The sequence below is a fragment of the Falco cherrug genome, chromosome 10 (assembly GCF_023634085.1).
Source record: "Falco cherrug isolate bFalChe1 chromosome 10, bFalChe1.pri, whole genome shotgun sequence".
Lineage (NCBI taxonomy): Eukaryota > Metazoa > Chordata > Aves > Falconiformes > Falconidae > Falco > Falco cherrug.
In genome coordinates this window covers 29,146,938-29,173,663 of record NC_073706.1, presented here as the reverse complement: position 1 = coordinate 29,173,663, position 26,726 = coordinate 29,146,938, and the positions used below count along the sequence as shown (strand labels likewise).

General features: G+C 37.9%; 2 protein-coding genes across 19 annotated transcripts in view; both read right to left on the bottom strand.

Moving 5' to 3' along the window:
• The window catches only part of LYVE1 (lymphatic vessel endothelial hyaluronan receptor 1), a 29,138-nt gene extending 19,543 nt beyond the window's left edge, over nt 1-9,595 (bottom strand). For all 4 annotated transcript variants that reach the window (XR_008734227.1, XR_008734228.1, XR_008734229.1 and 1 more), the window contains exons 1-4: nt 9,313-9,595; nt 3,360-3,519; nt 3,114-3,253; nt 326-625 (exon numbers count right to left, since the gene is read on the bottom strand). Coding sequence is in view for 1 of the 4 variants with exons in the window: in XM_027810375.2 (XP_027666176.2) it covers nt 326-625; nt 3,114-3,253; nt 3,360-3,519; nt 9,313-9,394 (682 nt within the window). In the remaining 3 variants the exon portion in view is untranslated. The remainder of the gene's footprint in view (nt 1-325; nt 626-3,113; nt 3,254-3,359; nt 3,520-9,312) is intronic.
• Nucleotides 9,596-12,585: 2,990 nt separating this feature from the next.
• IRAG1 (inositol 1,4,5-triphosphate receptor associated 1) overlaps nt 12,586-26,726 on the bottom strand; it is a 79,687-nt gene continuing 65,546 nt past the window's right edge. For 14 of the 15 annotated variants that reach the window (XM_055722724.1, XM_055722728.1, XM_055722730.1 and 11 more), the window contains 8 exons: nt 26,129-26,260; nt 25,235-25,376; nt 24,530-24,579; nt 22,502-22,609; nt 21,375-21,442; nt 18,345-18,464; nt 17,310-17,441; nt 12,586-16,000 (listed from right to left, as the gene is read on the bottom strand). In XM_055722724.1, coding sequence (XP_055578699.1) covers nt 15,757-16,000; nt 17,310-17,441; nt 18,345-18,464; nt 21,375-21,442; nt 22,502-22,609; nt 24,530-24,579; nt 25,235-25,376; nt 26,129-26,260 — 996 coding nt within the window. In that variant the 3' untranslated portion in view covers nt 12,586-15,756. The remainder of the gene's footprint in view (nt 16,001-17,309; nt 17,442-18,344; nt 18,465-21,374; nt 21,443-22,501; nt 22,610-24,529; nt 24,580-25,234; nt 25,377-26,128; nt 26,261-26,726) is intronic. The other variant, XM_055722727.1, reaches the window with a different exon arrangement.

Genomic DNA, 26,726 nt, shown 5'->3' with positions numbered 1-26,726 from the left:
TGAGCACATGGTGTTTGCTAAGACTTTCTCAGAAATGTGTTTACCCCAAACCACATTAACCAGAACAAACTTCCACTATTTCATATTAAAACAGTATCAAAAAGTATAAAATAAGATCTTCTATCTACTCAAAAAATATTTTAAAATCATCTGCCTTATAAGCTTTGCTTTTGCAAAACCATAACACTCCTGTTCTGCTTCCAGGTTCAGCTATATCAGAATGGATGTTGGAGTAAAACAAAAATTGCAGTAAATAAACAGTTTTACTACAAACACCTATGTAACTAGCTCTTCTGATTAAATAGATACCATATACGGCCTTTACCTCCAAAGACAATGGCATCATTCTTAAAGGCAACACTGGAAGAGTAGTTAGGAGAGTCAGTTGGCAAGTATCCCTCTGGCATATCTGTAGTAGTCCCCTCTGTTGGTAATATAGTTTCAGTTATACATATTACGCGAAATTTTATATTTTTCAGGGATTGTTCTGATTCGGTCTCATGGAGCACTGCTGTGATGTTCTCAGTCAAATCAGAGCCTGAATATGCAGTTAAGTCCGTTGGTGCACTTGATGAAGGTAGTATGGTTGTAGTTGGATCTGGTTTACATGAATTAATCTGAACATCTGCAGCAGGGAAAGGAAATACATAAGAGTTGTGTTGGATGTTAGTTTTGTACTCACTGTACACACATTTATTGAAATTGTTCTTCAGTCATTCCCTTTTGGAAATTATTATTTGTTTATTCACAAAGGCCTTCCCCAAATGGCATGCCTATTTCACACAGGTGGCTACAACCCAGATTGCGCACCTTTTATCATTACTCACACAGTTAAACGCTTTTTTGAGCAAGTGTGGTGCTCATTTTATAATTGCATACCAATGACAAGATTCCTCCTGGAAAGTACTTAGAATAATAATGCATATAAAACCCAATAACATGACCTCCTACAGAGCAGGAGAGTTAACTGCAGATCCAAGATTCAAAAATATTTCTACATATTCTGTATATGTTCAAAACACATGCATGCACTGTTGATACTTGGAATGCTACTTTGATTTCCTGGGAGCAAAAGTAGCCTGTAAAACTTTTAGGTAAAACAGGCAGCAACGTGAGATAAAAAAGTGACTTGATTCTAATGGGGGCTAGAAAGAAACAAACTTCAGACACACTCAGAAATTCAGTCACTGAAATGATGTGAATGTTGTCTATAAAAAAATGTGGGTGTAAGTAGACTTCTATGTGCAAATGAAAAGCTGAGTTCTGAATCAAGCTCATGTGAAAATGTGAAAATTCTACTTTTCTAGTGAAGTTCTATATTCTGTAAAACTATAAAAATTCCACTAAAGTAACAAGCAGATTACAACATAAATAACAGGGAAATGACATATGTACTGTTCTCAACATGAATCCCCATGAGAAGCCTGATGACGCAGTTAGATTCACAGAATAAAAACCTAAATGGCAGGAGCTTTTTACTCTTTCCACTACAGTTTTCAAGTAATTTTGGCATTTCTTTGGCACAAAGAAAATTGACAGAATGACCTTCTGCCAAATACTTTGGGTAAGAAATGCCTAGAATAGGCAACAATTTGGCAATTAAGATAAAGAAATGCAGAATCGTGCCAATGTTAAATATATATTACTCTAAGTTATTTTCTAACCATTCAGCATGCTTAACTTTCTTCCTATAATGTAACAGTACAATTTTTTTTTAATTAAAGCTAAAATTCAAAATTACTTGCTACCTTATTGGCATTAGCCAGCTACTCAAGATTTCTGAATGCAGAATGATGCATATTTCATGCAGCGAAACACTATGCTGCACAGGAACAGAAGAAATAACTATACCAATAGCAGCAGCTTCTTTTAGAGCATGTTGCCATAGTACTAATTCAAATATGCATTCATCAATTAAGGCTAGGGACTGTAGAGAAAAAAACTAAGTTAGCCCATCATGTCATTTTTAATTCTACAGGTTAGGTGATAAATCAATTTTTAAATGGTGCTTTCTCCTCAGCAGTCAGGTACTTTATAAGCCGACTACTCATATCACCTGCCCTCCTTCACTAAAATGGCCCAGGATCATGAACAACGTCCCACTGGTGAAGGCATGGCCTTCTCCCTAACAGCTTTATCCTCAGGCTCTTCATAAACTCCAATGTTCACAGTCACACGGTTCTAGGTCTTTGTGTCTTTGCATGGGCATATCTTGCATATCCATCTTTCTCCTGTTCTTTCCAACCCTTGTTCACACACTTTTCCTGAAAAATTTCAGGATTTTGTACGCAATCTCTTGCTCTTGTTAACTAAAACTCATTGGCAAGGCCTAGGGACTGATTAGAAATAATTTACTGAACCTCTGTATGGTCTAATTACTGAGTCAGTAGTTACATAATAACCATGGATATGGGACACTAATGGAACACAATGCCTCTAGTTAAATACTTGGTTTTAGTTAATAGCACAGGAGTCATTAAGAAGCAATACTGATCTATTGTGCTGAGAAGATCAAGGTCCGAGTTCTACTGTTGTATCTTTGAACTGGGAATAGACAGTCAAGAATGAGGGGAAGGACAGGTCTTTACACACAGGATGCTGCACATTAAAGGAAGCTGTTTGATTTTACTGATAATAGATTGGGACTCTAGTTAGTTTTATGGTATCTCAGTTTAATGGGTGCCTTTCCTTTTATTAAAAAACTCTCAACTTGTCCTGAAATTACCCCACTTTTGGTCTTTTTGCAAAAAAAACACATACCACACACAGACACCCTAAGTTGCCTACATAAAAAGAGCATTGTGTCAACATTACAGAATAGTAAAAGCAACTCTTCTTCAAGAGCTTTCATGGTAGCGCCAAATTATTAATTCGGATTAACAGAACTGACCTTTTGTATTTCTTGGAACATTTTTTTCTCTCCCCCGCCCCCCAAGCTAAGTACAACTTGATAATGTTAAAGACTTGGGGGGGAGGGGGGGCGGGAGCCAGAGGCAGGGGAAGGGCCAACAAATTACAAGAACTCACTCACTTGTGAGTTTTTCATGCAGATATTAAGAAAATAATAAAACCCAAACCAAAACACAAAAAATGTAGTTGTCATGCTTACATACCTGAGGAATTGAAGCAGTAAATCATAAATGTTTTGGAGGATTCAGCATACCATAGCACTAGTCCAACCTTGCCCTGACCACACTTCCTGTTGGATGTTATCCGAGGAATGACAGCAAATCCGTCTTTCACCCATCCATAGCTACAATAAAAAGCATCAGTCCTTTCAATACTAGATTTATCACCAGCCTCAGATGTGTGTAAAGACATTCACTAAAGGTAATGAGACACTAACTGATGTTGTATACCTGCATGTTTCAAAGCCATGTTTCAAAGCCTTTTCAACTTGGGTTTTACTTGCCAATTGTAGATTCAGTTGATTACATGCATTACTTGCTTCTGAGAGATTCACTTTCTCCTCAAGATAAATTCCTACACCTGCGATCCTGCAAGGTGGAAGAATGGAACCTGTAATTTAGACATAAATATTCAAGGTTAGTATTTAAATATTAACAATTATTCTTTTTGAAGAATTTAAGATCACATTCAGCTGAGGATTGATAAAAGTTTCTACCTTGAGGATAGTAGAAAACTAATTTCTAGAAAAAAAGACATACTTCAAAAAAGGATCATACTCTCTTCACACAATAGCCTAGAATTTCAAGAGGTTTGGCTGTTATTAGACTAAATGCATATACAGTTGGCAGTTGAGTGATTACCTGGAGTCAGTTTCTTACTAAAGACACTCTTATTTGTCACACTTATTCATGCAAAATGGGAAAAGTAATCAGACAGCTTTCTTTTTTATTTTTAATTAAAATGATAAAACTAACAGTTGCACTGAGGCATGGATTCCGTCAGTACACCACTCTTTCCCATATGAATTCTGTCAAACATATTATACATAATTTTTCATGAAATTAATCAATGAATAAGAAAATACACCTATAAAGATTTTATCATTTTTTATCTTCCTTATTCATCCTTATCTCTTTTTTTGTTTGTTTTTTTCCTAGGTTGGCATGGTGCTTCCATCCCCCAGCCACTGTCAAGCACAATTTACTGAGTGCTTGGCAGGCAGCAGGAAAAAAGGAGATAAACTGGGTGAACTTAAGACACCTTTCCCCATTCCTCCTCCATAGGCAGTTCATCCAGCTTTTTTAGACAGCCACAGCTGGCACACTATTCCTGACACCTGCACCAGGAAACACATAGCTTAGGTCTGATTACACCTGCTTTACTTTCTTAGACTGTGTTAAGGACGTAGGACAGGATTCAGGATTTGATACAGACAAGGAGAAAGGATATTACTCTTTTGCCTCCGTATTTCACTGGAAGCGTACACCGGAAAAAATATTTTTTCTTTTTGAGTAACGTACTGTAATTGCCATATTAAATGAAACATTTCAACATTTTCAGATAAAAACAGCCACAGGTGTCATTTCCTTGCTCAGTATGCTTTTCAGACTGTGTGCTCACCAGGGATGTACACTAATGAACAGTTCATAAAATCTATGCAACAGAATATAGGGAAACCCCAAACTCACAAGGCAGGACAAAGTGATGCCTGCAGATCCACCATGACTTCTTAGCAACAGTACTTAACTTGAATTTTATGAATGAAAAGATAGAACTAGCAGCCAAGCCACTCCCATGGTGATAAGGGGATAAAAAGATGACTAAGCCTGCGTGGAGTGCTAAAAGAAAGGCACGCTTTTCACTCCTGCTCTGGTGAAAGATGCATCTAGTGAAAATGGTTTCTGGTAAAAGATGCATCTCTGCTATCCTTACATTTAGTTTAATTAGACTTAAATGTTTGGTAGAGCAGTCATTGAGTTAGGTGGATTTATCTCAACAGCAGCAGAGGCTGTGGCCTCCCAGTAACACTGGTATGGTGCAGGCCCAGTCACATGGCAGGTGAGCCCCGGGACACTTGAGCAGTTCCCACAGCCAAGTCACGGCTGCCCCAGCCCTGACCTGGACTCGTCTCTCACCTGCTCTTTTTCCTGCAGCAGCAAGAGCTTAGCACTGAGCGAGCCGCTGGGGATGTCTGCCCATGGGAAGCAGGGCAGGAAGGGAAGGGCATGACTTGAACTTCACAGGCCAACCAAGTCACGCTCAACACGGGTCAGGCTGCAGCTCCTGCGTGCTCCCAGCGGGTGCACCGGCTGCTGCACAAGGGTAACTACGCAGGGCAGGGGGCTGCCAGTACCCCAGTGTACCTGATGGCCGAGATTCTGGAGCTGGCAGGCAATGTAGCCTGTGACAAGAAGATGTGCATCATCCCCTGCCACCTGCAGCTTGCCATCCACAACGATGAGGAGCTCAACAAACTGCTGGGCAAGGTGACCATTGCACAGAGCTGGGTGCTGCCCAAGAAGACTGAGAGCCACAAAACCAGGAGGAAGTAAACCATGCCCATACAAGGTCCTGAGCACAGAAGTGAAACCCAAAGGCCCTTTTCAGAGCCGTTACATGCACAAGTCTGTAGAGCCAGATGGGACACACCTGAGGGTACCGAGGGAGCTGGTGGAGGAGCTCACCAAACGACTCTCCATCGTTTATCAACAGTCCTGGCTAACCAGGGAACTCCCAGAAGACGGGAGGTTGGCCAAAGTGACGCCCATCTACAAGAAAGACAGTAAGGAGGATCTGGGGCATTATAGGCTGGTCAGCCTGACCTCGGTGCCAGGGAAGGTTATGGAGCAGAACATCCTGACCAACATCACGTGGCATGTGCAAGACAACTAGGGGATCAGGCCCAGCCAGCATGGGTTTAAGAAAGGCAGGTCCTGCTTGATGAACCTGATCTCCTTCTATGACAAGAAGACCCACCTAGTGGATGAGGGAAAGGCTGTGGGTGTTATTTACCCGGACCTTAGTAAAGCCTTTGACACTGTTTCCCACTGCAGTCTCCTGGAGAAACTGGCTGCTCATGGCTGGGACAGGTGTACTCTACGCTGGGTTAAAAGCTGGCTGGCTGGCCGAGCCCAAAGAGCGGTGGTGGATGGAGTTAAATCCAGTTGGTGACTGGTCACAAGTGGTGTTCCCCAGGGCTCAGTGCTGGGGCCAGTCCTGTTGAATATCTTTATCCATGACCTTGATGAGGGGAATGAGTGCTCCTTCAGTAAGTTTGCAGAGGACACCGAAATGAGTGAGAGTGTTGCTGTGCTTGAGGGTAGGAAGGCTCTGCAGAGGCATCTGGACAGGCTGGACTGATGGGGTGAGGCCAATTGTGTGAGGTTCAACAAGGAGAAGTGCCAGGTCCTGCCCTTGGGTCACACCAGCCCCACGCAGCGCTACAGGCTGGGGGCAGAGTGGCTGGAAAGCTGCCGGGTGGGAAAGGACCTGGGGGTACTGGTTGACAGCCGGCTGGCCATGACCAGCAGTGTGCCCAGGTGGCCAAGAAGACCAACAGCATCCTGGCTTTCACTATATGAAACAGCGTGGCCAGCAGGACAAGGGCAGTGATCGTCCCCCTGTACTGGTGAGGCCGCACCTCGAATCCCATGTTCAGCTTTGGGCCCCTCACTCCAAGAGGGACGTAGAGGGGCTGCAGTGTGTCCAGAGAAGGGCAGTGAAGCTGGTGAAGGGTCTGGAGCCCAGCTCTTATGAGGAACAGCTGAGGGAACTGGGGGTGTTTAGCCCAGAGAGGAGGATGTTCAGGGGTGGGGGGTCGGTCTCTTCTCCCAGGTAACAAGCGACAGGACAAGAGGAAACAGCCTCAAGTTATGCCAGGTTGCTTTTTGCTAACAGGCAACTCTCCCAGTCCTCTTGAGAATCATTCCCGGTTTCCTGAATAACTCCCTGTCGCAGCTGCTGAGGCACATCCTTAATTCCTCTTTCTCACTTTTCAAGACCCCACTCCTCCTCTAGAGCTTATGCCTAATTCCTTTCTCCCCTTACTACTTGTTATGCTCAGACTTCACTCTTACTCTTATTTCTTACTTAGTACATTATTTTCCTATCTTTAATTTGAGCTAACACAAGTTTTAAAAAATGTGATGTTGAGAGTGGAAGTTTCTCAATGACCAACTTTACAAAATTCAAATAAAGCTGAGCAGCTGACTGAACGGAATTTCCTGAAGCCTTCCAAAGTTGCCTGGATACTTGTAAACTGTTACAGTCTTTAGTCATTCAATTACAGGACAAATATTTTTGTATGAGAATTGCACGATAGATACATAGCATAATATAAACCCTCAGTACCAGAAAATTAAGTGATAAGTGACAGTAGGACACGGACCGAAGTTGTATGTTAGATTTTGCTAAGCCTTTTAAAAATACACGGTGAAGTGAAAGAAACTTTTTGGAAAAGTTATCAGCTTCAGTCTAAATTCCAGATGGTTTTACAGAGTGAGGAAGAAATCCAGGAAGAGAACAGTAGCCTCTTCAGGTCTTTTCATCACTTCCTAAATCACTTCTGAACTATGTCCTAAAGATGGCTGGGTTGGTACAGGAGACAGACTACTCCTTTAGAAGCATATTACCCTTTTTGGTCCACCAGCTGCACATAGCTGTACTTCAAGCATTGCTATATTTTGTTAACTTACTAATAATGGGACATTCTTCTCAGTATTCTGGTCATGTGAAAAATTGGTTTTACTGAGAAAGGTGGAAAGACTTAGAAGAATCTCACAACAAGACAGAATTGTCATATGACAAGAAGAAAACAGTTCAATTTTTGTAAGCTACAGGATATCAGTTTATTGGGTTCTCTTCTTGCTTCTTGAGGCTGTTTCACAAGGAAAGAGGAGCCAGGACTTGAGGGTGACCGCAGCACAGGTAGGACAGTGCCCTTACTGACCAGGACACAGTCCCACAGCATGTGAACAGGACCACAGTGGTGACAGTGGCAGGTTTCACTGGCAGCCCCAGAGGCAGCAAGGCAATGAATCAGATGCAGGGTTCATCCAGAAAGTTCCGTTGGGAACAGCAGAAGATGGTGTTACATGTAACACCTGGAGAGAAGGCTACCTACAACCTAAGCCCAGAGTCCATCCGTGAAGCTCAGGCAGTAATTCACTACTGGAGGCAACAGGGCATGCTACAAGACAGCTCAAAGGCACAGCTGGAGATCAGCCCTGAGCTGAACTGGAGCCCTGGGACCAGTAAGCAGAGGGTGCATGAGTACCCTCAAGGGAGACTTGGAGGGGAATTAAGGGAGGGTCCTAACAGCTGGAAGGAATAGTCTGAAGACTCAAGCTCTCCATTTCCCCAGTGAAAATTATTCAGTGGTTGGGATTGTTGGATGAGACTACTGTTGTTAGGTACTCCAATCCTGTGGAATTTAAATAGGATTTCCTTAAATAGGAATTTAATAGGATTTAATAGGAATTTGAATTGAGTATCTAATTCACTCAGTCCTGGTTTGCTCCAGAAGCTTTTCAGTAGATAAGAAAATCAATTGTCTACAACAATGGTGTACATTATTTTACATAGGTAGACCAAGCAATTACTCGTTGCAAATTACAGTGAAACATCTGGTATGCACTGAGTATCTGCAGGCAGTCTAGTGGCTACTGCAGTTAGAATAGATAGCGTCAAGTTAATTATGGAATGTGAAGGTGAAGACATTCAAATTTCACTAACATGAAGAAGAAAGGGGTATTATGAGACTCATTGAAAAAAGGTTAATAAAATAATGATTGAGGGAGGAGGGTTATTGAAGAATTGTGTGATAAAGTTTATGTTGACAACTGAACAGAGAGTTTACACAAAATAGGAAATTTTGCACTGTATTGCCTTGGAGATGAACTGTGATATCCCTGCCACACATTTCCTTCAATGCTGCAAATCAAGACAGTGTCAGGATATTGCCAAATCAGAGCAAAACACTTTGCATGAAAGACACCATTTTTTCACAAACACACAAAACTGGTTTCATGCATGTTTTGCTCTCTGAGGATTGTGCAAAACTCTTTGCGGTGGTATTTTAAATAATACAAAATAAAATCACATTTCAATAGATCTGAAATTAATCCTAAATGCAATACCAAATCTTTAAAGCAAGCAGTTCTGTAGCATTTAGACAATAATGCTACAGCATTTAGACAGTAATTAAATTAGCCTACCAATTAAAATTTCTCTATATGTTATGGTAGTTTTCATTGCACTGTATTCGAAAACCCTGTGGTTTCCGATGCCAGAAACACATACACACACGCTCCCTTCCCCCCATTTTTATTTGCAAATCTAGCTACTTTTTTCAAGTACTTTACTGTTCAACTAGGAGACTCGAAAAAGTGGAATGTTACATACCTGCTATAAAGTAATTTTGAGCCATGAATGTCATAGCCCAGATGAAAAAAACTGCTGAGGTAACTCCAAAATAAGTTGCCATTGTCACCAACTTGGAAAATTAAGAAATTCAAGGTGTTTTGTCTCCTGTGCTCAGAACAGTTAAGGTATTGGATACTGTCAGACCACCTTTGAGATGACTCCTTGAAAGCAATTGCAGCTGTCACTGCTGCTTCATAGAAAGAATGTCAGAGCAAATGTGTGGACTGTCCCACTCAAAGGTGGGGTCACTGACTGGAAATCCCTGATTACCCTTTACACTTTCTTTCATGTAGGGCTTGCTGGAAAATTTAACTACTGCTGACTCAGAAAACACAGCTGAGGAAGGGAGATAAGACTTAGACTGCTAAGTCAGTAAGCACTTTGAAAGAAGTTTTTCCTTTCCTATTTTTTCCTGTTTTACTGATTAACAGCTCATCACTCATTTTGTCTATTCATCTGGTAAATAAAATGAATTCTCTATTGTATCACAGCATACCAGGCGTTTGTTTGTTTGGTTTTTTTTAATTGGAAGGGCATCCATTCTCCACTATCCTATTTGTCTTGATGTAGCACTTTAACCTTCCTTTGCCTTAGAGTTCCAATGCAAAAATAGGTACCATAACACAGAGATAATATGATACCTAGTTTTGAACAGATTTGTAGATACACTACTGTAAAATGGGAATTCTTGTCAAACTGTAGGGACAGAGGTGGGAGCCAGTCCCTTCACTGCTGCTGTTTATGAAGTTCCAACAAACAGTGATTCCAATAGTCTGATTCAAAACACAGATGGATCCTCATGGCTGTAACTTAGAAAACTTGCAGGAAGTCTTAGCAAAGAAATCCACCTCACCCCCCCCACCCCGATTCCAACACACAGAGAGCAGGAATGGAGTTCAAGAGATCAGCTAGTTCCCTTTACTGTCTGTAGGATCAGCTGTATTTATGTTATTCCTGACAGATGTTTGCCTAACCTGTTCTTAAAGACTTCCAGGGACAAATTCCTAACGTTTCCTCAATTTCCTCAAACACTCTATTCCAGTTTTGCTGTCCTTTACTGTTAAAAGGTATTACCTAGTCTAAACTGACTTACCCATATGGTGCTGTAAATTTACCGCTTCTTCTCCTGTTGGAAATGGACATGGAAAATAGTTCATTCCCTTACATTTTGCAGCGATGTATTTAGAGTCATGCCTCTGCTCCCACTTTTCTTTCAGCTAAGAAACCCCAGCTTGCTCACTGTTTCTGTCTAGCTGGGGCCTTGCCAATGCCAAATGCTGATTAATAAATTACTTTACCTGCTTATACGATTCAGAATGGTATGAGCCTTTTTTTTTGCATCAGGATGATTTTGTTACATCATGTTTACTTTGTGATTCAGTAAACTTTTAGATGTCCTGCATCCCCAGGCTGTTTTAAAGGTCCTGTAAACACAAGCTTTAACTGCAGTTTGGATTGTAGAAAATGCCCACTTAATATATTAAGATAGTATTAACTTTTATCTGGGCACAGGCCCTATCTTTTACAGCAGCATATACCATGGTTATGGGTATACTGTAACACAGGCATCTACAAGGCTGAGTGGAGAATGTTGTGGCTTAATGAAATGATGTCTCAACTAGCAATGAAGAAATGAAAACTGAGTTGTGTTTGGGCTGTGGTTTGGAACTGCATGTTGTTAGAGCTCCTTGATATCTTAAGCCAAATTTCTTGCTCCAATCTCTATTCAATTCTTCATTGTGTTGTATTCACCTGCCTCTACAAACTAACGGCAATCTGAAATACTGAAATCAGACTTACTGTCACTGAGGCAAGTTCTAAATGGATTCACTTGCATTTACAATGTAGGAGCAGAAACTACTAAGTTATTCTGTAGGTCTCTCATGGACTAGTAGACTATGGCTGTAAAACAGAGAACGTCAAACAAAATCTTATCATCTCCATGCTTACCTTGAACTGCTACGTATTTCCTAGCATGCAAACTAATAAAAAGCTGGGTTTCTACATTTTAAAATTGCATGCTAATTGTCCTTCCAAGTTTTAACATTTTTTTTTTTATTATTATCCTCACCGTGGCGAAGTTCCTTTAGTCAAACTCTGTTCATGTTATTGATTTTTAGCTGGAAAAATGAGATAAACACCTTTGTAACACCAAACAAAAATACAAGCTCCTTCACATGGTTCTGTAAGAGCAAACTACAGATTAGGAAAGGGAGAAAAGAATTTTAGAATGATGATGTGAGACTGAAATAACCTTTTTTTTTGTCAGTTTCTTATTTTTTATATTTCAGCTGTTATAAAACTGTGTGGAAGATCACTTACCTGGGCTGTAACAGTATAAAAGGTCTTTAACCTGTTTGTGGGTCTTCATCATAATTTGGGTGGTGAAGAAAAAGCAGCTTTATACTGAATGTTTAATTAGCATTTGAACTAAATTCTTATAGAAACATATAAGGAAAGTTTCCAGCATCTCATGCCAGCATATTTTTAAATGCTAGTGAGGATTGCTGAACAGAAAACCTTCGATATGGGAGAACAGACTTAGCTGTTCTCTACAATCATTTCTAAAGGAACCCTGAAGCCTGAAAAACAGGAGAGGAAACAAGTGGGAAAAAAAAAAGTTTATGTTGAAAATATAAATATCAGGTTTTTTTCCTGGTAACAGTAATTCCTTTCAAGGTTGTCGCTGTCCCAAAGTTTTTCTCCCTGACACAGACCACTAGAGATTCAGAAGTGACATTTCTGTTCTTTATGAAAACTGAGCATTGCCTCCCTCCCGCTGGTCTAGAAGTTCAGCTCTCCACAAAGCCCAGGCTTCCCAGACCTCCCAAGCCTACAAGAACACAAAGCAAATAAAGAGTCCTAACCTTTCACTCAGTCTGCTTTGGTTACAGATTTCCCTTGTCTCTTTCCATGTTCAACCTCCTCGGTGACAGGCAGCCTCCCTCTGAAGCACAAGTTAAACTCTCTTCAGGATATTTCAGTTTCCTCTCACATCTTGTTTCTAGGGTATGACAGGGATGACCCTGCTTGCAAACACTTTCTCTATTGAAACAGGACTTTGCTTGTGGCTTCTACATAATTTTCCTGAGGAACTGAAAGACTAAGAACAAGGTCTTTGGTATATGTAACATGGCACTACATTATCCATTATCTATACGACAAGGCAGTATGTATTTTATAAGAACATACCCATTAATATGCAGACAGAGCGCATGTAAAAAACAAATCTTTAAGGTAGCAACACTGAGGACTTTGAAACCATACTTTTATTTCAAAACTCAAGTATGTGATACTATACAGTACAATACCAGCACACTTGTGCAAAATCTTACAATATTACAAAATTAAATATGATACACAAAAATAGTGACCTTTTAAAATTCCTTTTACTAGAAACATCTGTGCTGTGCAGGAAAAACAATAAACGTGTCTTGTTAAAGCAGAAAAAAAATATTGCACCTCAAGAAAACTATTTCAGTGTTAATTGCATAAATAATAGTTCTACTTCCTGTTAGCTGATGTGATCTTTGAACACAGAAGTTGCTGTGTTTTTTTTCCAGATAAAGCAAACTAATATCCAACAGATAAAGTTACATTTAGAATAGTTTTTGAGCTCAATCTAGTTTCCTATTAAAAAACGGTGTCTTCATTGACTAACTGAAAAATATAAGCAAAAATATTTAACGTGCTGTTAGTCATTGTGGTTCATTATTTTTAGTGGATAGTTTGCTCAAAGTAGTTATAAAAAGAACAACAGTTTTTTAAAAAATAAACTTTATCTTAATTTTTTCATCTCCATTAAAATCTCTTGCCTCTTTCAGTCCATTCCTCACAACAATTAATATATTTGAGGTTAAATTATACTTGCCTTAGACATGCAAGTGGTTCAGTTCAAATCAGTACAACTACTTACAGAAATTTGCCCTTGTGCACTAAGTCCACAAAAAGCCAGTGTGCTGAATTCTGAGAGAGGATGGAGGCCTCATTCATCCACTGACAAAAAAAAACCCAACTTAGCACATGCTTAACGTTAAGCATTTCAAGAGTCCTACTGATATCAACAACCTCCTACATGTACTTAAAATAAGGTGTTGGACCCACATCAGAGCAGATGTAAGGAGTGAATTAGTTTGATTATAGGCACTGTTAATTGTTTTTCCTCAGTGCAGCCCAACATTTCCACAATCACATAAGCAAATATGTGCCATATTTTTTGGCATAGAGCATTCTGAATCTGCAGATTGATTTACCTTCAATTTTTATTGCCTTTTTAAGTTACCAACACTATTTGTAAAGAATATTAAGTTAAAGTAGCTGATTTTAATAAAGGAGTATTCAAAGAGCAACTGACAAGTTTCTTCAAATACTGAAAGCATGTGAAATGTCACAGGAGTTCTTCATAGTCAGAAATTCTAACTGAGCCAAACAGATACCAAGTAATTTGCAAGAAACCTTCATCTGTCTTATTCTTTACCAATTACAATTTTAGACCGAATGACACTTCCCCATTATCCTTTTTGAACATCCTTAAGCACACTATTCCTCAACAATACATACTTTAAAATAAAAAAAACAAATCTCCCAATTTCTTATAGACTTCCCCACCCCTATCCCACCCAAAAAAAGTGGTAGTGCTTTTTTCCTCCCCCCCTCCATATAATTGTCTCTTAAGAAACATGTGGCTAAAGATGTAACAAACAAAATTCACCATCAGGATATTTGTTACTAGTGCCAGGTATGTGAATTAAATTTCTGACTGAGTTAGTAAATCTGTTTGCTTTGATAGATAGTTTGAGGTTCAGTGTTTACACCAAAAGAAAACAAGACAATACTAACTGCATCTGAACTGAAATTACAGTACTTCATAACACACTCATCCTTCAGATGGTAAACAGACCTGTTAATCAGTCAGAAAATGCCAGAAGAATGCAAGACACAAGTGCAATCAAGTGTCACACAGATTTTGATATTGTGGTTAGATTCAAGGATATAGCTATGGAAAGACAAACATAGTTCATCTTCAATCAGAAGTAATGTTCAGCAGGTACCTGTGGTATACCTTAAGTGACAAGCATTTTGGTCTTAGCCCTAGGTGGTGCTGTTTTTTACAGGTAATGGCTTAACCATTTTGAAATTGCTTGCCTAAAAATTTCAGGCTTTCACATTCTAAGAATTCACATGTCTAAGAACTCACAACTCCCAAACAGGCAGAACTGTTGAAAATTCTGGGCAAAAGATTAATCTACCATGACCTGATAGTTTAGCTTTAGAAGTATATCAGAGTAGTTATATACTTGACATCAGATTCTGAAAATGAACTACTAAAAACATGCAGTGACCTCTTTAAAGCCTGCTTTCATCCTGATTCATCTACGCATTGGCTGGGTTTTGGCTGTGTGCAAAACTGTGTTCCTCCTGCAGATCTCAAAGTATATCTATTTCCAGTACTAGCAGTAGTAGAGCAGAGTCCGCTTAGTGTGATCAACTGTATACAGAGGTTTGAGGACTTCTTTATTTAAATTAAAAAAAATAAAAAATAAAAAATTGAAGATTGCTTTCCACATCCAAGACTGCTGTATTTTGGGCTTAGGCAACACATCTAATTTTCCAGACAGCAACTACGTTTTGCTGTAACCAGTATTAGCTCTGAGTGGAGTGGCATACACAAATTTGTTGCAAAGTATGCCCCTTTGATATACCCAAAGTTTCCAGATATATTTGACAATATCAGCTGTGCCACTTAGACCTCATTTTAGGTTTTGTTGTGTATCCCATTTAAAAAAAACAAGTGGTGGTCCCCTTCTTAAAGTATATCATAAAACACATTTATGCATGTACTTAGTATTCCATTTAAATAATGATATGGATAATTCCTCTTATAAAATTACTTTATCAGCAAGTCATTTGGTCTGATAATGTAATTATAACCTTCTATAGAAGAACTTCTATTTCCACCCAATAATCATGAATAAGGAAATTAATTAGACTTAAAACCGAAATGACTTAAATGCCATTAGTACTTCCAACAACCACCAATAAATTCAGGAAATGCTAAGTAAAGCAGTAACTGCAAATGCAGTTTTAATAATTTCTGTCAAAAGCATAGCAGAGATGTCAATGTCCCGTGCAAATCATTCTTTTCAAAGTCTTGCTGGTTGCTGATTACTGCCACAACCTCATAATGATTCAGTATTACTTTGTATCAGTCATTTACAATGAGAGGACATTTAGCATTATTCATCAGATTTTGGCATTTTGGCAAGGTATGTTCACAATGTATCCCCAAACCTGATGGTGTGGAGTAACTAATTTGTCTAACAGATCACACTTAACAGCCGTAAGGATGACTAAGCACTGCCTTGAACAACAGTGGTCTAATATGCATACTTGCTCAGGTACCATAAATACATGGCTGTTCCTTTATTGTTCAGTGCGTTGCTCATGTTGAAATCCTGAGTTCCACCAGGAATACTGATGGGCAGTAGAACAGCTGGCCTTCCCTTCAGGTCCCTCTGATTTTTCATCACAGGAGTTGTATGAATGGTAGATTCCCAACACCACAGCAAAAATTATTATCGCAGCCACTACAAGCCATACCACGTTCCAGTGTTTACACAGCTTGGGGTACAGTATATGTAAATAATTAATGATGACTTCAAGTCTGCTGTAAAATTAAAAGAAAACTGTTATATATTAATCGTATGCAAATTTATTATCTTAAGCTTTTCAATTTGAGAAGTTTCATAGATGTATGGTGCACCATCTTTTTTCCAAATACAAACACCCTGTCAAAGAAGAATCAGACTCTTCTCCCAAGAAGAGCTGTACATTCAGATATGGATGATGTTCGCAGCACGGCTGAAGACTCTAAACTTGAATTCTATTTCTCCCACCTGTCAACTGGCAAATCTCAGAGCATGATAAGATGTAAAATTCTGCACTATTCACAGGTTGCTCAACTGAACTAAGCATTAGAATGTGTTGTAAACGTTTCTTCCTAAGAGTTTAATGACTAGTGAGTTGACTGTCCTTCTGAACACGGCTGAAATCTCATATTAACAGATGTTTATAACCATAATGGTTATGGTATGGAAACAGATTCTTCTGGATCAGGTTTGGACCCTACCTTAGCTTGGGATTGGAACATATTACTTGCTTTGGCCAGCGTTCAATTTCTCTCTAATGCAAAATTCTCTTTGCCTTTAAAATGCAGAAAACTGCAGGTACATTGACTTGGGTGGTAGAACCACCAAGAAGAGTCAATAATTAACTCTAAGAAAAGTTGAAAATGTCAAAAAAGTTTTCCAGTTAGGCATCATATGCTTCAGGTAAGACAATAAGCAGATGGTTCAGAAGTCCCCAGTATAGACAAAGAGCACTGGGTACAGATGAATGCAATAAATCTGTCACTCTGCTGAAAGGCACGAACTCCATCCAGCACAGCGCTGTTCTGCTGCATCTACAAAGCTTCCAGAGGGAGCAAGAACCTGCCTGTCCAAGTCAGAGCAAGTCCAACATAGCTGAGGAGCTTGTCTTACTGTGCGTTCACTTTGCAGATGTATGGAAACACTCACCTGTGAAGACCCTTTGGGAATGACATATGACACAACTATGGGCATCAGATTCCTCAATTACAGCTTTCATGAGACAATGCATGCCTACTGAGAGATATATTCTGGCATCTAAAGAACTTTTGTGGATATTTTTTACCTCAGATCAAAACCAAATCCCATCAAGATGAAGCATCTTGATGTCAACATACAATTTTAGTTGAAATACTGAAATGAAAAGTTTTGCATTTTGCAATATATTATCTCAGAATATGTCTTTCTGTGAAAATACTGTTAATTTCAAATATGCTTCCCTAATTTGGAAGAAAATACATCAAGATAATAGTATAAAACACTTGGTTGGGTACTACAAATAGAAAAAAGTGCCTCCTCTTGTACAGACAAATTACACCACTGTCTCACCTGCTTTTCAGGTTTTTTATCTCATCTTCATTTTCACTTTCTTCATGTTCATCATGACTTTCTTTGGGTGTCTCTTCATCTTCTTCCTTCAGTTCCTGAAGTTCTTTGGTTTTCTTCAAGCCTTCCTGATAGCTTTAACACACAAAACATTTTTCTTAGTCTAGTATGCTGTATAAGCCTGTTCTTATATAATGAAAAATTAGCTTTATGTTTAGTTACATGCAATAAAACACAAGTAGTAGTGTTGCATCACTTGGACAAGAGTAATAATTAACTAAAGACCACGAGTATGGCATACAGACAGCTACTCTTCCTTAACAGCGGATTACATTAGCTCTGTTACCAAACTTATAATCTTGAAAAAGAAGTCATAGCCCTCAGCACAGCACAACTGTCATCTATTTTAAAAGTGTTGGTAGGTATTTCTCTATTATTTTTCAAACATTTTGAACACCCTGTAGTTTTTTTTTTCCCCCGGAGAACAAATGCAAATCAATGCAAAAGACAGATGGCTTGTTGGATTCTGCAGGAGAGAATCAAAATTTTTGTCCCACTTTGTAAAAAGTTCTTTGCTTGACATTAAGAAATAAATCCCAAAGCTGTTAATTGCCCAAAACATGCTGGTAAAGTGCTTTGTGACACAAACAAATGAGTTTACTGCAAGCGTTGATACTCTTTACTCATTTCCACACACACTTTTAAAAATAAACGTTTTAGAAAGTTGTCTTGGATTATCCTATCATGAAGCTGAACACTATTGACGTAAGTACACCCCAGCCAACTCAGAATCTCTGGTATAACGGCTCTGCCACATTTTAGCTAACATTAATAAAGGATGAAAGTGAACAGCTACAATGCAAACACAGTAAGTGAAGCTCACGCACATTGCTTCCCACATTGCTTACATTATGACCATCTTCTAGGAGCTCATACCAGTTATGTCACTCATTTTTCATTTAAAATTACATTATAAAAACATACGTCCTCATCTGGTAGCACAAATTTACAGATCTAGTTCACACAAAATATTCCCACCCTTTGTTATATGCTTCCTCTTCTATCTTGGCTTTTGTTTCAGGATTGATCTCTTCCAACCCACTCTGTGTCAGAACAGAAGTAGAGGTGTCACAGTCAGGCTCTCCATTAGTCTTTCCACTGCCAAGAAGACAAAAGAAACAGACAAATAGAAAATAACACCACTGAAATGTACTGTATTTGGAGTATACTACTGAAAACAAGAACAATCACACACCATTTTGTGAATCCTGATTTTTCTTCTTTAATGTACATTGAAGAAATGAAATGTCTTTCAAAAGAGAAGAAATAAACACTAAGCAAAATTTTAGTTTCAAAATGTTCTAATTTAAGAACAGTACTTGATATGTTTCTAAGGTATTAAAACTTGCATTTTATTTCTTCTTAAAAAAAAAAGCCAACCCCCGCCCCCCCCCATCTGTTTCATGGCTTATCCGTGGTATTTATTTGCTGTTCTGGAAAAATTTTCCTTAACTTTCTAAAAATCACCTTAGAAATTGTAACCTGCAACATCAGAGGAAAATAATAGTAATAATAAACCCTACTTATTTAACAAAACATTTTTCTTATTTGTCTTTAATCCCCTCTGCTGACTTTATATGCTGAACTGACGGACAGATTGAAAAAAATACAAACACATACACAGCTTTTGTCACTAAAACTTCAGTAAAAACTTTGAGCATTTAGACTAAGGATAAGCCACTGTATATTGCTCTCTGCAGTGCTCACCTGTCCTTATTTATTTAAGTCTGGGACAAAGAGTTTAAGTGATTCAGACATGACTTAGCAAATCTATGAAACTGAAGGTTTAATTAGCTCAACAGTTCAACTTCTAGAACCAAACCCTTTTGTAAGCTTTATTTTTCTGGCTCTAAAATAAATGGCAGAATAATTCATCCTGACTGACACTATTTGTGGGCAATGAATTTTCTCTCAAGAAGTCGTATTAACAGTAGACATAATTTTCACTTGGATTTTAAAGAAATCATGAATATAAGCCTGAAGTGCTTAAATATACCAAACCCTGCTGAACGATGTAATTTTACACTATTACAGCAGCTGGCCCATGCATACGTACTTATGCTCAAACTTGGATGTCAAGTTCTGTTACTTGATAACGTGATTTGCTTTTTTTAAGATCCAGTAACTAATATTGGTAAGGGAGGGTTTTTTTGTTGGGTTTTCTTTTTTCCTCTAGGATTTCTGTACAGTTTCAAAAGATGGTCTAAATCTTACAGAATTCTGTTCAATTGTAACAACTAGTCCATAGTTCACCATTTTTGTTTTCCCAATTGTTGCATATTTTCATTCTTAGTAAAGCACAGAGATAAAACAAAAGATATTAGATAATTTTTTTCCTGCCTCAGCACTAATCTAAAAGACCTGGAGTTCAGTATTTGGTACTGACTTCTACATAATTTAAAGCTTTTAATTTGCATGTTTAAAGCACCCTAACAAACTTTAATTTAAATGAGTATTGCAGATATTTTATTGTAATATTGTAAACAGCCTAAACGGTCAAAGTAGCAGTAGTAGCAGTAAAGACTACAAAAATCAATGTGATGTTTTACTAAGTTTTACTTCTGAAACATCAGCAAGCAACTTCCTTAGAATGTGCAACATTTCCTGAAAGAGATAAGTATTTGAAAAAGTGCCTGATTTTTTTTTTTATTTTCCTTTTTAGGCTGATTATGTGTACAAATAAATTATTTACACACACAGGTTTGCAAATTCAACAGTACCTGTATCCATAATGGTAACTGTTTACAAAGACCTTGTAGAACAGCTTGAGTATGCCTTGCCTTCTGTTCTCATCTCAGTCCCACATGTTTTCATATCTGTATTCTATTACTGCAGGGGCTTTACATTTCAATAACTTGTATAAAATTAAATAGCATGTCTACATGAATTTCAGCTGGAATAACTTAGAAGTTCTTTCCAGAAATATGTAGATGCACATGATTTCCAGCAGAGCAATTCTTCGCTTTCTTTGCTCATATAACTATTATTCTTGCTCTGAAAGTAGTACAATTTAAACCCCTGGAGTTACTTACGGAACTACCATGGAAAATGGGTAACAATAGCATACCTTAATCCAGCCAGGGCATCTACATCAACAGCAAGTAATACAGAGTCAAAAAGGCAAATGTTTTAATGGAAAAATATTTTTGCTATTTATAGGTACTAGAAAAATACAGATATTGAGGTATTTTCTTATTACTGGGCCATTAAAAAAAATCTCTTTCACATCTGTATTTTTTAATTTTAAAATGCAAACTTCTCTCGCTCTTATAACTAAAATATGAGGTTGTTAAAACTAAAATTTCAAACCTAATGTTTTAATTTAGTGCAATGCTCAAATCATTTCATACTAAAAAAGAATCACTACTTAAACATTGTTTTGACTTCTGCAAAATTCTGATGATCTACTATTATGATAAATTACACTTTTGAGTTTTGTATACTTATGTTTATTCATATAAATTTAAAAGCCTACATGACACTGGATATCATAGTATTTCAAAATATGATTCTTACAGCTGGCCATATGTTCAAAAGGCAAGGGTAGAACACAAACTTATATTACTGGGATAGTCAACTTAAAGAACCTGGGGTTGCTCACTGACAACTTCAGATACAGCATTATTTTGTTCCAGGAAATAGATTAAAAAAAATTTAAAAAAACGTATGTGATAGTTTTAGTTTTGTCAAGTTCTGAAGGCAGGCCTACGCAAATGTGTAAATGTATGATCTTCTGCTGAATTTTTTACTTGATGAGTTCTAATGATCTTAGCAGGCTCCATTTAGTTCTGCAATATTGCTTGTAAACCTCTGAACACGAAAAGAACAATATGATGGTGACACAGAAAACACAGTTACCAGATCATGAATCAGCCTAAGCCAGTGTTGTGTCACTGATTGCAATACCTTATGCCTTGGTATAACATCTGTTAGGAAAGATAAAATTTATATAATTTTCATTTCATACCAAGATTTAATAGGTAATGAGATGGCCTAGACAAAACTCACTTTTCTAAAAGTGCTGGCAGAACAGGAGTAGATGTTAGGTTGCTCCTTCCATTACTAGGTGATTCAGACTGTAAGTGAAAAATCACAATAAATGTTACATCCATGAATTAATTTCAAATGAATCTTCAGTAAAATGACAAAGTCAATGTGCTGCTTTTCCCACACCCATGAACAAGGTATCTTCAATATGGAGCTTCCGAATTCCACTAACCACAGTAAACAACAGACCTGCACACTAAGAAGAATTTTCTATGACATTCCCTTCTACCCTGCCTACTTTTTCCAAGAAAGTCTTTCTTCTTCATATATTGATCACTGAACAGGAAAATTACTCTCTTGCTTCTCTCCATATTATCCTAGGAACACTGTTAGCTGAGTCTTCAATGGAAAATTTTAAACATAAATAAATCACAATAAACAAACACACTTGGATTTAGTTTCTCAGCAAAACTCCTCATTTAAATAGTCCTACATTTTTAACAGGAAACTGCATGATTTTCAGGTTACGTGCCATCATATCTCATCTCTGAACAGTTGATATGCCTTGCTGTTTTCCTCCAAAGCATTTATATAGATCGATTAGGTTCAGATTAGATTCTCATTTCACTTATTAACATTTTATAAACAAAAAGTCAAGGCAGAGGCTGGTAGCTCCACTAATCCCAAATCACCACAGAATCTCTAAATTTGTACCACATGCATTTCTGTACATTAATTGCATGTTTTCCTGTTTAGCCAACTTCTTTGGCAATGAAGAGAAGCAGTCCAATCATCTTCTATGGTTTCTAGTTAAAATTTCTCTCTCACAGTGGACAACTATTTTTGCTACTTCTTTCCAGTATGTTACTACAGATGAAAAGGCAAATTGCCTCACCTAGTGTCTAATGCCTCTGAATCACCAGCTAGCCCCATTCAGGGGTGTCCAAAGTTATCATTTATGGAGGAAGATTCTGAAGGCATATGTCCCTTACACAACAGGAATTACATTTGCCCATTCCCTTCACTAGGATGGAGTCAAAACAAGTAAAACCAATGAAAAGGCTTATATTTTTGAATAAATATGGCTTGGCCCCATGCAAAAGTGGTTTCAACAAAAATAGTATCTTTAAAATGTTGGTTTTACTTACCAGGGACGGCACTGAAGGTATAGGTGATGCTGTTGGTGACTGACCAGGAATGCTTAAGGAGTTAAATTTAGGAACAACAGCAACACTGACTCTCCTCCGAGGCACGTTCTGTGAGAAACAACATACTTTTTTTCCACCATACAACAAAACAGACTGAAGAACAAGTTAATAGGTGTGGCAAAGATGTAGGTTAATGTCCATTGGGAAAAAGGAGATTTGGGAGCAAAATTAAGATAAATGACTGTCAGGGCTGTGGTTTTCCCCAAAACTTCCTCTAGTACTGTCTGGTATGGCAAGTGCTTAGCGTGAAATGAGGTGTTGTATGGAGAGGCTACTCTTTTCCTTCTGCACTGAAAGCCCAGTAGTTGAAGTCACACAACAGATATGTTCTGAGTTGGTATCGTCAGTTCTTATTAGAAGCTATTATCTTTGGTTAAACCAGATGTATAATGATACTGGGAAAAGCACCAGTGTTACAATGACTGGAAAAAAATGAAGTTACACATGAAACACTTATCTTGTTATGTACTCATTATGATATACTGCATCTACTATGATATATTAATTATTTCTAAACCTACAAACTATAGCTTACAGAAACAATAACATCCGCTGCTTCCGCAAAAGAACAGAGCCTTCTCCCGCACCCTTGAGTGGTTATGATATCTATCTAGCATCATGCATCATTGCTTACATTTCCCAAAGACCATGGAAATTCTTTATATGATAAACACATGGTAAGTGTACACAATATATTCTACCTCAAGTACAGATCATGTAAGTTTTTGCTGTCATTAGGTAAGTAGCCAAATGGTTCATCCCATGATATACATGTAGTAAAATCTACACATTCAACTGAGTAAAAAAAAAAAGCACTTATAGCATCTAATAGCTTCATTGCATATCCAAACACTTCTAAGATTCTGCTCTAGATAACGTTACAGGAAAGGAGGTAAACACAGATTTAGTAAATACATAGGAGTTACCTACTCCACGATCCTGCTTCTAGACAAAACCAACTATAAATATACATAAATGACAGAGGTTTACCTAATACAGTCCTGAAAAGCTATACTGGGGAGTCAGCAGCCATACTATGCAATCCATTCCAATGTTTGGGGTTCCACCCCCCCACCCCCCCTTAATTATTTGGACTTGTACTTGTCTTCGTTAAATTTAATCTTTTTGGGGGGACTTCTGTTTCAACTTATCTGATTATCATTCTGAAATGCAGTCTGGCCCTCAGCATGCTCTGTGCTCTAATTCTTTCTATCCAGCACTCAGAGGTGGCAGGAACAAACTAAAGAATGACAATCCAGGCAAATAAAAATATGAAAAGAAATAGTAGACTGAATATAATGCCTCTGAACACCACATTTCATAATGGTCACATTGGCACTTGGCTCTCTTAAATCACTGGTCGTTTTAGGAAACTTTGTAATAAACTTCATCTCCAACACTTGGAAGTTCTGCAGACATGGAACACTGGCCACGTTAAAGTTATTAAATGGTTGAGCCAAAACAATCTGAAATAATCTCTCACTCTGAATGCTTTGTCAAACCAAACAAGATACTTCGATGCTAACTGAAAAATTAGCCCCGCTTAAAAATAACTGTTTACATCTACAGTACTCTGAACATGATCTAATTCTTAACATAACAAAAATGGTATGATCATGGAACTACACAGTAAATTTTGATCCAATGCTCACCTTCCTCACTGAGGAACTATAAAAAAGCACAGGACCTAAGCCATTCTCTGGAGCACAGGTATGTGGCTTGGAATAGAATTATTCTTAAATAAATAGGTCCCTTTATTATTTATACTTCACAGCAAGTATTAAAATTATTGCACAAAGTCACACTTCATGTATCCAAAATTACAAAGCACTTGCACTAAATTACATGAAAAACATCGAGAATTTACCAGCACCACATTTTGAACACAGTCTATATGTGGTGGTATGCAGACAAAGAAATTTCACTACATATAATATTAATTTAATTTCCTTTATATTGTAGAAATACCTTTCCAACAGTAAGAGACATGGATCTAGATGAACGAGGTACTCCATCTTCTGTATAAAAACAGTAGAAAGAAACCAGTGTTAGACTATATGAGTACCTGTAAACAATATTAATAGAGCCCTTGCCTGTATTTCAAACTCAGGTATAGTGTCTTTATAAAGGTCTGTAGTGACTGCATATTTATCTGTCATACAGTTCTGGTGTCAATTAAACCTGTAGAAGAAATTTGAAATAACTGCAAAAGATTGAACCATTATGGTCATTACTGAGATCATGCAAAAGTCCACTATGCCTCCGTATACAAGTTTTTGCAAAAGAAAATAGTAATTTCAGTTTCCAGCAAACTAGGAAAGAAAAGGTTGCAAAAAGAAAAAAATCTTTTTAATAACAACATTTTGCCATCATCTGTCATCTAAGAGGTACTTGGGTCAAACCTATGGAAGCTACACGTATGTGCAAGAGGCCTATGAAAATGTCATTGGATTTCATCAGAATTTGGTGATAGGCAACAGTGATTTTAAATCAATGTACTATAGCATTAAGTATGGTTCATATGAAATATTTTATTGTATCTATAACTTTTTGAAATCTACTGTAGATCAGAACTTCATGAACAGGTTTCATGATTCTTCAGTTTTTAACATTATTAGCACCACGCCTCTCTGTATAAATGCAGGACAAACCCTTAAATGTTAATCTTTTTACCAGATGCACCATAGCTTCTGCTAGAATTCTGATTGGCAAGTTTCTTGAACTCCATTAGTTCAGCATGATCCTTTTCATATGTTCTTTTCAGATTTTCCACATACTGCATCATTACTTCTGTTGCCTTTGACATACGCTTCTCCTAAAGAAGAGAAGGGGAACACGCAGGTAATCTCTACACTTCTCAAACAAATGATTTGCTTCTATGTCTGTGTTCCCTGTCAGGGCTAAATCTGGAATAGTTGTTCTTCAAGAAATATTAGTACCTCCCTGACTGAAAATTTCTAAGCTAATAAGAACACAAATGCACATGCATTCAGATGCCCACAGGATATCATAATTTATTTTGTCATATGTTTATACAGTGTCTGTGTGCCCGTCTTATTAGTTATGTGGTATATGCACATTTGTTTTCAAACCCTTGGAGGTCTTAGTTGCTGGCATCAGTCTAGTTACTTTAGAGAGCAGAGGCAACAGTCTTGAATCTGGGGCAGTATTGCTGTGTTCTCATTTATAGTTGCTCTGTTCTTATACTCTTAATAGTTGTCTGACAAAGCTATTGCCAAAGGCAGGTGACTAAACTAGATGAGCTTTTTGACCCAGAAAAGTTTTCTTATTAGTGCTGCACTGATTATAAATAAGTTTCTTGCAAAGCAGCTATAGTTCTAAATAATATATATGGTCCTATTGTGTAGCTTCATGGATAATCTTCTTCTGTTTGAATTCTACTTCCAGGGTGACACGGTGTCTTATCTGACATTAAAATAAACATTTTAATCTGTCAAAATGGCAAATAAAATTCATAGGGCTAATATAACCTCCAGCTATGGCTAAAAAAGAGCAAGAGTGAACATGTGCAGCCAGGATACGTGTTAGACAGAAGGATGTTCTTACCTGCCGAATGGCTCCAACCATCTCAGCCCGACTGGATAGTCTAGCAGCTAAACGGCGCAGAACTGCAATATCTTCCAATAGCTTCTGGTAAGCTTCTCTGTGTTCATAGTGATGCCATAAGTGAGCTGAAGACTGAAGTGAAAACACACAAGCTTTATCATCATGTCTTGCCACTTTTAGTTCAGATGAAATAGCCTGAGCCACAGAAGTGTTCTAGGCAGAATTATACACGGACAAATTAGCCCCAGAGGAGTGCCACCACTGCCACCACAGATAACCTAGAGTGCTGCTGCTCTGTTTCAGAATGGTGCTTCACTGCATACTGCAGGCATACCTTTCAAGGAGTTAAAAAAGGCTAAGCACATTTGCAATATTTTCCTTTTGAAATTAATGATGAATCATACCTTGCTACATGTGAACTTTACAAATTATGTTTATTTGAACTAGTACTTACAAATGACTGCTGAAACACAAAGGACATTTTAATTTGCTAGGCACGAGGTATTAAGAAGGCCACTTATGTTCTTTCAGTTCCATGCCACTTCACTTATTTGGAAAAGAAGATATTAGAGTCTCAAGAATTCCAAATGTAAAAGAG